Below are 12,805 nucleotides of genomic sequence, written 5' to 3'. Positions count from 1 at the left end.
CCTCCATCACCACCTCCCACCACCTCCTCCACCACTCGCCCCTGAAGAGCCAGGAGCTTGGAATGAGAGGAGGGAGCGAGCGGCAAGTTAGCGGATGAAAAACCTGAGATGATAGATGGGGCGCATTGTGGCATTATGAATGAATTATACCTCCCAAATACCTTGAGCAGTGCAGACTGTCAGCCTGTATCTATACTAATCTGGGAGAAAATATAGCTGTTTCCACATTAAAGGGGGCCGGCAAAGAACGGGCCACAGAATTAATTGAGCAATCAGGCCATTAGAGAGAAACATCATACTGAGCCGCGTTTGTGATGTAGCAACATTCATCACTGCTGACCAGGAATCTGCTTCCATTCCTTTCTGTGTGTGTGTGTGTGTGTGTTTTCCCTTCCTTTCTCCCTCGTTCTCTCTAATGCAGCCCCATCTTCAAACAGATTAGGATTATTGTGACAAGACAAAGGTATCTTTTGTCTTTTTCCATAGCCGTGTCAGTGCCTGCTGCATTTATCACGGTTGTCACACAGTCTTAAGGCTTTCAGCTCTCACACCTTGTCCCATTTTTCTCCCAGCGGTGGGTCCGTGTTAAATTTGCAAAAGAAAAGTACATTATCGGAAAATGTCCCCAGATAAATTGTAGGCCCGTCAGATACACGGGCGTTTGTTTGCATTCCCCCCCCACCCCCCCTCCCCCGGCCTGTCGAGTTTAGTATTATGTTTATCTGGTGGATCTTGGGAAAGTAAGATTTTTCTTCCTCAAAGTGGCTGTGACATTTTAACTCGGTATCAGATTTTAGGAAATGTTAGAATCGTAGGTCCTCGACGATACATCAAGGTCAAGGAACAGATAAAGAAATTTCACATACAGCCACCTCTATATTAACCTCCTCAGATTCATTGACAGTCACTGAAATCTGAAAGCAAAAGTCAGTGCAGTTAATTTGGAATATTAGATTTGAAATCATTGATGGATTTTACAGAATTATACAATATACTTTTATATGTTCACCTTCACTATGAAGAACTACTTATTTGAACTAATGGAAGCTGAATATAGGTGAAATACATCAGTTGCTTCTCTATTATTATCATTATTATTGGTTGTATTATCATAATCATTATTATTAATGGTAGTGGTAGAAGTAGTGGTAACCTCTTATTCTCAGATATCATTATGGTTAATGTTTCCTTTGGGAACACTGTGGATTAAACCAGAACCTGATATTAGCAATACATTTTAAGCTAAGACTAAGCAACAGCCAGTAAACTTTTATTGTTCTGGTAGATGATAGTGTGATCAGTATGTGCCGTGAAATCAGATTGTATTACGATGTCTTCAGATCATTGTGTCTTATTCGTTGGATTGGTGCTGCTTGCTCTTGTTTCTAATGTCTCCTCCCTTTGTACTCTTGGACAATGTGCAGTTTGGGTTGCTGTGAATTCGCCTACTGCACTTCTATAATGTGTGTGGTTGGCTACTGTACCTTTCTATGATTGATAATCCAGTGTAAAATAATCCTGCAGGAGGTGGACAGTTTTGATATTTAATTGTGTGGAATGTATGAATAAATCATTTTAAGAGAATGAACAAAATTCAAATCAATAATTTTTTAAACCTTGTGCTCAGACTGAGTCGTGATTGGTTAAACTTGACTCATGAACTCATGTGAACTCTAACTTGGCATCACTAAGGCGGATGTGTTGTGTATGGACGACTGTTACGTGTCGAGTCAACGTTGTGGTCAGTTTTTATTCACATTGCTATTACTTACTTACTTTGTTACTTTAGGACAGTTACATCAGTGTTGTATTACAAATACTCTGGTACCTAAAATTACGGCAAAGCACCAGAAGTTGTTTTGACGTTTGTTTGTTTGTTTGTTGTGTGAGAAGTGCCAGCAGTCTATTAATATGTGGATCTAGAGGTGATGTGTGTCACTTTGTGTGTGTGTGTTTCTCTCTGTGTATTTGTGTGCTACAGGTGCATGCTGGTAGATCTTTTGAGAAGAGAAGATAAGTAAGATGTTTGAGGGCTTTTGGCCTTTTTCATATAACAGTATGACACTGTTAATTTATCCTACATTTACTGTTACATGTTATTTGTTCGAAACTTAAATGTTTTTCTGAGGAATTCACTAAACTGTCTGTGATCACATTATGAATGAATAATGTATGAGGGGACATCATAAGATATGACCCCTCACAGCTGTTGACTGGACAGGACAGTTGCCTTGGTGATCTTAGCATCTACCCCCCTCTGCTGGACAAATGTGCCCGGCTCAGTCGAGGCAGAGGATTTGTCTTAAACATCAGTGATGCTTTACAATAAGGGCACATTAATTGACATGAGTTAATGACCTTAAACAATAAACATTTAATGTGTCTAGTAATCATTTACTAAGTATTATAATTCAATAGTTTCTGAAGATGCTATTGATATGAGTTAATACAGTAAGTAACTAACAATTAATTAATACAATAAAAAGCACTTAAGTATCTGTTAACAAATGTCTTTTGTTAACATTTTTAATGGTTAATTAAGGTTCTAAAAAATATTGGTATATGGTCTTACTAACTAATACTAATAAAATCTTTCTTAAATATTAAATCATGGAGAGTGAATACCTTCATTAACATGAAAAGCACTGGCAAATGATTACTAGACTCATTAATGAACTGTTTGTTGATGTTTACTGCATTAAATAATGTGGATTAATGTACCCTATTGTAAAAACTTATCAAAACCTCAGAACCTGTTCAAGAAAAACATGACACCAGTTATGTGAGTTATCACAGGGGCACGTTATTTTTATCTCAGTGATCAACTCTTCAAATCTGCAAATCTACAAAACTGCTTCTTCTTCACCCAAACTGAACATGAAGTTAATACTTAACTTACTTAGATTACTTGCTTCATTCATTCCTTTGCTAAATATGAAATAAAACACAGATTTCTACACAGATCTTCTCTTTAAACCAGCTGCAGATAATTGCAGGGCTCTTGACAGCAAATTACGAATGAGGGAGTAAGCAAAAGTAGCTTGCCCTTAGCCCACCTAGGCTTTCAGGACTAGTGTGATCTCTCTTGGCGGCTTGCCCATATCGGTTATATAATGAACACCCCCTGGGCTTGAATCAGTTATTCAAGATCTTTGTTTCTGTGGTAAAAACGAGTTTCACACGGGAAGACGAAATGTTAAAGAAATGAAATGAAGTGAACTCAGCAGAGAATTTGTCTTTCAGGGTTTATTTTGAATGTAGAGTCCATACCTGTCTGACTAACGAATAAAGCTGCACTCGGAGTTTTATTGAACTATTCTCGACTCCTTTTAGAATTGTATGCAAACCTTAAGACTAATAAAAGCAATAATCAAAACAACAACACACACCAAATGTATCTGAATTTATCCCATTATCATCATCCCCGAAACACCTGAGACACCTGTGGATTAATAAAGTTTAGATCTTCTGGTTATAGTTATCTAACTCTGAGATATTAGTGTAAATAAACACTACCTACTGATTAAAACACTTAACACTGACTTTTTATTACCTATAATCAAGGAGAAGAGTAAAAGGTAAAACAAAAATAAAAAAGCAGCCTTGTTGGCTTCCTTGTTGTAATAAGAAACCAAACCTGCAAGCGCTGCGTCACGTGTGTGTGGTCGAGCAAGACAGGGCAAGCTGCAGAAAGTAGACTTTGAATGTGAGCGGAGCAGAGGAAAAATAATAATGTACCGCATAGATCACTGTCAGTTAATAAATGCATCACATTCTCTAGAGTTAACACCAATTTTGTTGGCAGTGGAAATGAAAAAAAGATTTTGTGTTTAGGTTCAGTGACCTCGGGTACAATGGGTACTACACTGAATGTACATTCGTGAAATCGCAGCTTTAGGTGAGGGCCTATAGAGGATGTCTAGACACAGGGTCCAGAATTTTGTGCTGCACCCCTGTTCAGAGCACACAGTTCATGTTCTGTGTGTGGAGGACATGTTACGGAGCTGAGAGTTCTCCTCAGTGGTGCTGTGATCAAATCATCTGCTGGAGTCGTCATAGCTTTCAGTCTCTGTGAGGAGAGGAAAGGCAAGAGTCGCCATCAATCCCCCACACGGCAAACTGACTAAAAGAGTAAAATGTCCAAATGTAATAGTCAGAGTACCTGTCTTAGTGTTCCTGGAGCTACAGCCAGACTGTAGAAAAACCACAGCGGTGCCATGATTACTGAAGAGAATGCAAGTAACAGCCCGAGGGCATGTCCCCACCCGGGGTACTCGTAGGTGTTGTTATATTTGAGAGGGCCGAATTTGACCAGAGAGAAGAGCAAAATGCCCTGTGAAATAAGATACACAACTGTTAAATAAAACTGAAGCCTTGTGAATGGAGCTTAGTGTTGGAAACAAAGTCAGTTGTGTTCATCTATTTATATGCATGTGCACACATTGTGCATTTTTTACAGTGTTATTTACACCACTGTAACTTAGAGGAACAAAAAAAATCACTTTATTTACTTACTGTAGCTGTAATTGGAGTGACGTACTTCCAACAGTATTTCATATAAGGTAGTGGGCGGTAGCCAATCATGTCCGTAATATTATTGTAGAAACGATCAGCACCTTGGAGACGGACATTTAAAGCATGTCATTATAAATGGATGCGTGGCACTTTATGGTGAAATGCCTGCTTAGTGCTAACTGACAGGATGAGACAGAGAACGCAGCTCACCATAGACCCATCCTACACAAACACACTCCAAAATGGCAAAAACAATCAATGGGATCCCACTGCAGGCTTAGTAGTCAAACAGCTGAAACACATAAAGTCCTCCCTGCAGTCGATGAGTCAAAAAGGGAGAGAGAAGGTTCCCAACAGACAGAGAGAGGAGAATGTGCTTTTAGATAATTCAAATATAATCTGTTCAGTTGTTTCTATGCAGGAGGCAATACTTTGCATGCATTTCCAGCTGGTGCAAAGGAAACCACAGAGCAGAGAACGCGAACACACAGATGTTATAAACAAAACAACACTCACCTCAGTGACCATAAAGAGACCACTGACGAAGGATACACTACAGATGACCAGCAGAAGAAGTTTACGTCGATGACCAGCGAAGAAGAAGGATGGATACATGTCAGATATGCATGTGACCAGGCCTTCCAGACACACAAACTGTGGGTCAAAAAAGACAGAACAGAATGGAATGGTACAGGTACAGAATGGGCTAAAGCTCCCCACTGACACTGATTCAAATGAGCCGTGCATTGGGAATTAATACACAGCTCCAAACATTTAGCTGCTTTTGTTTTGGGTTTTTTCATGATTACTTGTCAGGCTGCTTCAACAGGTACTTGCAAACACAATAGCCAGGTCAGTTCAATTAGAAGATAAGTATATCAGGGTCTCTTTTAAAGGAGACATATCATTCTCTTTTTTAGGTTAATAATTTTATTTTGAGCTACTACTAGAATAGATTTACATGCTTTAATGATCAAAAACGCACCAGTCCTCTCATACTGTCCAGTGCTGCAGCACAGTATTCCCCCTCTGTGTGAAATGCTCTGTGACTGCTATAATTATGTGTATTGGTTTCTGATATTATAAAGGATGAGGTGAGACTGCTTCTCTTCAGTCATCATCTATGCGCTGCTGATGTGTGACAATTCTAGAAAAGAAATATTGTGTCAAACTTTGTGTGTTTTGACCAACTATTATCTGCACTAGACAATCGACTGATTGTCAGTTACCACAACACAAGCCATAAGCCTGAGTCCTACATTAACCTCACAATTGTTTTGTAACTTCACATCCTATCTACAAGTCGTTACCACAATTTAATGGTAACACCTCACCTCTCTGTCCAATCCAAGGAAGATTATCATAACAAAGAAGCAGGCAGCCCAGAGTTGGGGCAGAGGCATCATGGCGACTGCCCGAGGATAGGCAATGAAAGCCAGGCCAGGACCTAAATGTGGTACAAGGCAGATGCCAAAATATTTGAGGTGTAATGGGTAGAACTGCAGTGTACTGTGAGGCTAATTACATAGACAGTTATACTGATTATCTATATTTAAATATTTTGGGGGGTTTGGAGTTCACAGTTAGTTTACAAATGGCAGGAAATCCAGGCCATGCTTGGTATTACTTGCAACGTCATACCTGATTCAGCCACTGTTTTAATGTCGACACCTAACTCATAAGACATGAAGCCGAGGACAGAGAAGACTGCAAAGCCAGAGACAAAGCTGGTCACGCTGTTTAACAGGCAGAGGGCAAATGCATCCCTGTAAATGAAATAAGATTAAGATTTGTATACTGAGGTAAAAACCAACAAGGTTCAGCAGTTGCAAAATATATTTATTGTCCTTACTTGTAGCAGTCGTTGTTGTATTTGTTGTAGCTTCCCAAAGCTGGCAAACAGCCTATGCAGACAGCATAAGAGAACAGGATCTGGCTCCCAGCATCCATCCACACCTTTCAATGAAATTAAGTGATATTTGGTATGTATTTGTCTTTTGTTGTTATTGCGTAGTTCTATTATTTGAGCATAAAAAAAGATATTAGAGTAAAAATCTTAATTTGTCAAGCACTTTTCAAAGCACAGCTACTGAGTACTTCAATTTGCAATACAAAAATGTTACAATTATATGAAAAGCATTCATATAAAAGTAAGATTAGCCAACTACATACTAGACAACATATAACAAAAACAATAGGAATGCTTATCAGCAATATATTATTTGAGTGAAAGAGCATTTTTTTTTAAATGTTGTGGTTTTTTGTTGTTGTTTTAAACAAGATGATGTCAACGTTGTGGATCGAGTGGCCCATGGTGGCGGTGGGGTTATGGTACGGGCAGGCATATGTCATGGACAATGAACACAGGTGCATTTTATTGATGGCATTTTGAATGCACAGTGATACTGTGATGAGATCCTGAGGCCCATTGTTGTGCCATTCATCCTGGACCATCACCTCATGTTGCAGCATGATAATGCACGGCCCCATGTTGCAAGGATCTTTACACAATTCCTGGAAGCTGAAAACATCCCAGTTCTTGCATGGCCAGCATACTCACCAGACATGTCACCCATTGAGCATGTTTGGGATGCTCTGGATATGACACGTATACGATACGTATACAATAGCATGTTCCAGTTCCTGCCAATATCCAGCAACTTCGCGCAGCCATTGAGGAGGAGGAGCCACAATCAACAACCTGATCAACTCTATGTGAAGGAGATATGAGGCAAATGGTAGCACACCAGATACTGACCGGTTTTCTGACCCCCCCAAGACCCCCCCCAATAAAGCAAAACCGCACATTTCATGCTCTCTGATCAATCAGGAGAAGAAAAAAAAAAGCAGTGGAGCAGTGGGCAATAGTGTACAAATCACTTGCCATGTTACTGTATGTCCTACCGCAGGAAGAAAAACACATTCATTTTCATAGTGACTTTTGCGTCAAGACCCAGTAGTAATGTATAAATAATGGAATACAATTTTAAACTCTAAGCACCAGCATTTAACCCTCACCTGTGGATCAGCCAGACGCGTCAGATCAGGAGAGAGGTAAAATCGAATACCATCTATGGCCCCTGTAAGTGTCACACCACGGATCAGCAAAGCAAACATCATCACATAAGGAAATGTGGCTGTGAAGTACACGACCTGAAAGAAGAGCATTGATATAGATAAAATAGACATGAATTATTTCAGTCCAACCGTATTTTCTCATATTATTGTTTTGAAGCTCACCTTTCCTGATGACTTGACTCCTTTCCAGATGCAGAAGTAACATATAATCCAGCTTAGCAGAAGACATCCAGCCAGGTCCCAGCGGATACTTCCCATCTCTTCAATTCCTCCAGACAAACCTAGGATTCTCCTCCTGAACACAACACATTGTATGTAGAGGAACATATACCCTTGTAATTCTCTGAAATTACTGCTTTAAAATCAGTATCGGGTAGATGAAAAACATACTGCCAGAACTCTACAACTGAAGAAGTTGTATTTTGAGAAATGTCTTCATGCGATGAATGATTCAGTTGATAATCAACGCAGTCCGCTGGTTGTGGGAAAAATAGGAATAACGGGTTAGAATACAAGTTTGCAATACAAGAAGTGTGTGTCAGTGTGTGTGTGAGTGAGTGAGAGTGGAGCAGCTCCTGCGCACAGGGAAGCTGTTTGGACTACTGTGCCAGGTGTTCATATGTTTGTTTGTTAATATGTGGGCACTGTAATTTCTATACTTAAACACATGTAAGGAGGAAGAGGAGGCTGTTTGTGCGGATGGTATCTACCCTCAATACATCCAACATGTTCACATATCAACTACTCATTACCAATGGGTTGTACCGCACCCTTCTTTTGATTTTTGGAACTTTACACCTGTAAAGTTCCATGACTACATCTTGCATGGTTGGGCAATGCTATCGTGCTGATGAAACTGGCCTAGAGACAGAGGAAGATGTGGTAAATCCAAATTCCTACCATGGGTGTTGGAACCATTATACTAGCCAACAATCACACACATACACAAACACAAACACACTTTTACCATGTAGAAAACACTGAACACTGTTCACTATTTTATTTGCTCAGCACTCCGTCAGTGCTTATTAAATCCATTTCATCCACATAAAAATTCCTAAATCAAGTAAATTGCTGTTTTCATTGCTGCCTTGCAACCACGCATATTGACACATACTATAGAATGCACACAAAAACAGACGAGTGTGCTAAGAAATTTGTGCAATACAGAACAACAAAAGCGCCAACCCCCTTCATTGTTGTGAGTTATTGTGTCACATGTTGAATGTTGAATTAGATTTTTTGATTCTATCTGTTGGATTTTAAGTTAGCAATCATATTTTTAGCCAAAAACATCAAATACATTTCTTTACTTTTTTCTGGCTTTTTAATATCTTCAAATATATGTCGGGATAAAAGTGTAGCCATGATTTGTGTCATGCTTCCATCCAGATAAAAGTGTCAATCAACAAATTGAAAAGGTACCAGAATACAGGAAATGGCACCTATTCTGTTAGAAATTGTCTAGGGGAGAACTCCCAGAACTTCCTTTTTGATTGTCCCACCCATATTTCAAATGCTTCCTAGGTCCATGCTTCGTACCCTCCTATTTTCAGTGCCCTTGCTCAGACCAGATCCATCTCAGAACTGGGCTTACTTTTAATTACACACGCGTACTGTTTCATGACTGTATTCGTCATGGTTGTACATTGCTGTAATTAAATCTGTCCACAGAAAGACAGACATACAGTATAAACACCTGGCACAACACTTAAAGTTGCCTCTGTGGTAGATTATGCTACAGTAGGTGTCTCCAGGACCACAAAGACACACACACACACACACTTACAAGGTGAAAACAATACCAGCCGTTTTCAGAGATTTAATGTCATAGAGTATATTGTACATATGTACCTGTGTTCCAGGTGTTGTTACAGCTGGCCCAGGGGAGTACAGTGTGAAAGGACGAGAAGAGGAAAAGGAAGGCCCAGGCCAGGATGACGATGTAATACATGACAGTGTATAGCACAAGCAGTTGACTGCCATAGCCTAAGCCTGGGGCAGAAACATGTTATCATTCACAAAATAATGATCAGCACAAATCTTTGTTTTCTAACATTTATAGCAGGAGTACCTTCAAATAAAGGACATATTTTCCTCCAACATGTGATTCCACCCTGACCAGTCAACTGTCCCACTGATACCTATATAAATATATAAATACAAAAATTATAACATTTAGAAAAAAAAAAAATTTGAGTACCAGCTCATAAGTGGTCACTCAACATGCATGTGGAGATACACTCTATTGCCACCTGTGAACTTATTCAATTACTCCACCATGATCAGCTCACCCAAAACACATGTTAACAGTGGGTGTTAACAGGGTCCTATTGATGTTTGGAGTAGACTATGCCAACTTGAAACTTGTCCTGTGTGTGTTCCTGTATTGTTCCTTTTTTTCCCATACATTTATTATTCTTATAGTTGAGACGTTTAATCAAGCTCTTACCTCCTCCATTTTTGAAGCACAGATAGGGAAATCTCCAAACATTTCCCAGACCAATAATTTCTCCGACTATTGCCAAAAGGAACTCGCTCTTGTTGGCCCACTGGCCTCTCTTATCGCACTTTGATGGAGCATTGTTTTGATTGGTGTCATCTTTTATCAAATTCTTCTCCTGATTATCTGCTTGCTCCATCAACCAGTTCTGGTGAAAGTGGAAAAAAAAAAACTCTTTAGTTGAAATCTGGAAATCTATCAGCTCTGTACAACAAATGTTACATTTTAACTCGATGCATTCTTTATCAGCCCTTATCCATGAACCATGTCATGGTTACATTTTAACAGGTTGACTGTGCTGAAATGTTCGCGTTTGTTGTTCTCTTTCAAAGACAGCAAAGACAGCAAAGAATCCCATGTTTAAAATCTCTGTGGTAAGTGTGATCTTGGCTATTTCTTTTAGAGATATGTCCATATAAATGTCTTTTCTTGGGAGACAGAAAAAAAACTTCCCACCTATTGTTGTCTTAAAACCTGCTAAACTATTTAGACTGTACTTCTGTGAACTAAAGAGGTCCTAGACTCAGATGCAAATTTTACTATGGGTATTTCATCTATGTTATAACAGTTCTCTCTACATATATTAATTACATAGAAATTGTCACATACATGGCCACAGCACATCATACAAAATAAAATGGATATTTCATATATGTTCCATCCATCCATTGTCTGTTACAATGTCTATCATAAAGAGGCAAACAACCATTTACATTCACATTCACACCTATCAACAATTTGAGAGCGACCGATTAACTTAACCTTTTGCGTGTCTTTGGATTGTGGGAGGAAGCCGGAGTCAGAATCGAACCAATGCAGACACGGGAAGAACATGCAAACAGAAAGGCATTGCCAGATCTTGAACCTAGCATGTACTTGCTGTGGGGGATCAGCACTAACCCCTGTGCCACCATGCTGCCCAATATGTTATATACCCATTTTCACATATCCAGAGGACATATGTATGTAATGATCATATATTGTCTTAAAGATTATATATACAGTCATTTGTTAGCTGAATTACATTTATACACTTCTTAAACTTCTGAGAAAAGAAAGCGAAATCCAAGTACAAAAGGCTTACAGGAATGGTAAGGAGGCAAGTAAATGTAAAATCCAGATGCACACGGTCCAAAAGTCAAACAACACCAGGCAAGGTCCAGGGATATTAAAAATATGTCCAAAATGACTGGGAATGAACACTGGGAATATCCTGGAATGCTAGACACACAAGAGCTCACACAGGGATCATACAGACTAGATACAATCAAGGGGAAGGCTTTTGAGCCAAGGGAAAGCCAACCAGGGCGTGGCAGGCTTGCTTAAAGAATGTATTCTGAGACAGTTACTGATAAACTCTTTAAAAAATGCAGTCAGTAATGTAATCCAAGTATGTGTAAAATTAGAATATTAAAGTAGTAATTTAAATCGATTACTTACTGTTTATTTGGATTGCTACAATTTCAAACATATGCAAATAAAGACGAGAGAAAAGAAATATACATAAGATTACTTTTATTTAATCTTAACTAGTGTATTTGGTTTCAATTAAGCTGTCATGTGTGCCATGTGTATGGTAACAGTGGTTACAGACTAGTATATCTTTCTTTGTTTTAACATTGCTGTCATGTATTTACAGTTATAAAAAGACAAGTGTAGTAGGGAGAGAGGGAAGATAACTAGATAAAATGGAAATGTAGGATTGTCACAGTTATGGTTAAGGTGCAGGGGTGGTTCTAGGGGGGAGGCCAACAGGGGCCAGTGCCCCCGTAACTCTGAGTCTGGACCCCCCTGTGGCCCCCCTGACAGTGAGTCTGCATTAATAATACAATGACAGATTTCTTGCTATGATTTTGTTCTGCAGGGAAAGGCAGAAATAAAGTGTCTCAGCAGTTTACTACCCAATCAAAATTGCTGAAATTGTAAACACTGCTTTGTCTGAATGAGGGATTCATCCTTTTTTCTGGGTTGTATGTGCCCCCTAACAAAAAAGCCGGCCCCGACCTGGCCCCCCTATTAAAACTGGTCTAGAACCGCCACTGTTAAGGTGTCCTGCAACAATGTCCTTTGGGAGGTGTACATAGGTGTGTCGGGGCAGGGTGGTGCTCCCATTGGGCCACCCCCCCTGTTAAAAATGAACAAATCACCTACTGGTGATCACTATGAGCTCATTCTTTCGGTGTATCAGGAATACACAGACATAATTTGAAAAACAGTTGTTTTAATTATAGCCTAATCAAGCTATATACACACACATATGAATAATAGCCAGCAAAATGGGCCAACATAAGGATCTAACAAGGAACAAGCTGAGATTTGTTTCCAGTCATAGGCATACAAGGCTTAAGGGCTACTGTACAAATGCACAAAACAGTTCTGTTACGACCCCAGCTCGTTGGGGAAAGGGAAATAACATAAAGAACCGGATGGAATTGGTTTAGCAAAAATTAAATTGTTTTATTAATAAGGAAGGTCAATTTAAACACAAATCAGATGCGATAAACTAAGGGAGGAGGAGGCTATTCCCAAATAAAAATACAGAAAAACAAACCGAAATACAGAACTGGAATAGCACCCCTCAGTCCGATGTAGGAAGAACAGTGTTTCACAGCAATTAAATCAAATACTGGCTCAGGGCCATCAACGTGTGTCACACACACCAAAACAAAAGGAATAACCCAAAGTCCGGCACGCAGGCCAAGCCAAAAT

General features: G+C 39.4%; 1 protein-coding gene across 1 annotated transcript; it reads right to left on the bottom strand.

Annotated features, from left to right (window-relative positions):
* Nucleotides 1-3,231: 3,231 nt before the first annotated feature.
* LOC115572137 (sodium- and chloride-dependent GABA transporter 2-like) lies at nt 3,232-11,305 on the bottom strand. Its single transcript, XM_030401962.1, has 15 exons — nt 11,181-11,305; nt 10,046-10,244; nt 9,668-9,737; nt 9,448-9,588; nt 7,984-8,068; nt 7,756-7,888; nt 7,534-7,668; nt 6,368-6,471; nt 6,157-6,281; nt 5,850-5,962; nt 5,032-5,169; nt 4,726-4,828; nt 4,516-4,616; nt 4,163-4,333; nt 3,232-4,069 (listed from the first exon to the last, which is right to left on the bottom strand). Exons 2-12 carry the CDS (start codon nt 10,085-10,087, stop codon nt 4,793-4,795), a joined length of 1,122 nt encoding a protein of 373 aa, XP_030257822.1. The 5' UTR covers nt 10,088-10,244; nt 11,181-11,305; the 3' UTR covers nt 3,232-4,069; nt 4,163-4,333; nt 4,516-4,616; nt 4,726-4,792.
* Between the last annotated feature and the right edge of the window lie 1,500 nt (nt 11,306-12,805).

This window comes from Sparus aurata, chromosome 21, assembly GCF_900880675.1.
Source record: "Sparus aurata chromosome 21, fSpaAur1.1, whole genome shotgun sequence".
Taxonomy (NCBI): domain Eukaryota; kingdom Metazoa; phylum Chordata; class Actinopteri; order Spariformes; family Sparidae; genus Sparus; species Sparus aurata.
This window is presented reverse-complemented; position numbering and strand designations above follow the sequence as displayed.

What these genes read in the sequence shown, in the direction of transcription:
- LOC115572137 (XM_030401962.1), bottom strand. Translation starts at nt 10,087, where the DNA reads ATGTTTGGAGATTTCCCTATCTGTGCTTCAAAAATGGAGGAG. An exon ending in TAACAACACCTGGAACACAG is followed by an intron (nt 8,069 to 9,447) that starts GTACATATGTAC and finishes TCCCACAACCAG; the next exon opens with CGGACTGCGTTGATTATCAA. An exon ending in TCAGTTGTAGAGTTCTGGCA is followed by an intron (nt 7,889 to 7,983) that starts GTATGTTTTTCA and finishes TGTTGTGTTCAG; the next exon opens with GAGGAGAATCCTAGGTTTGT.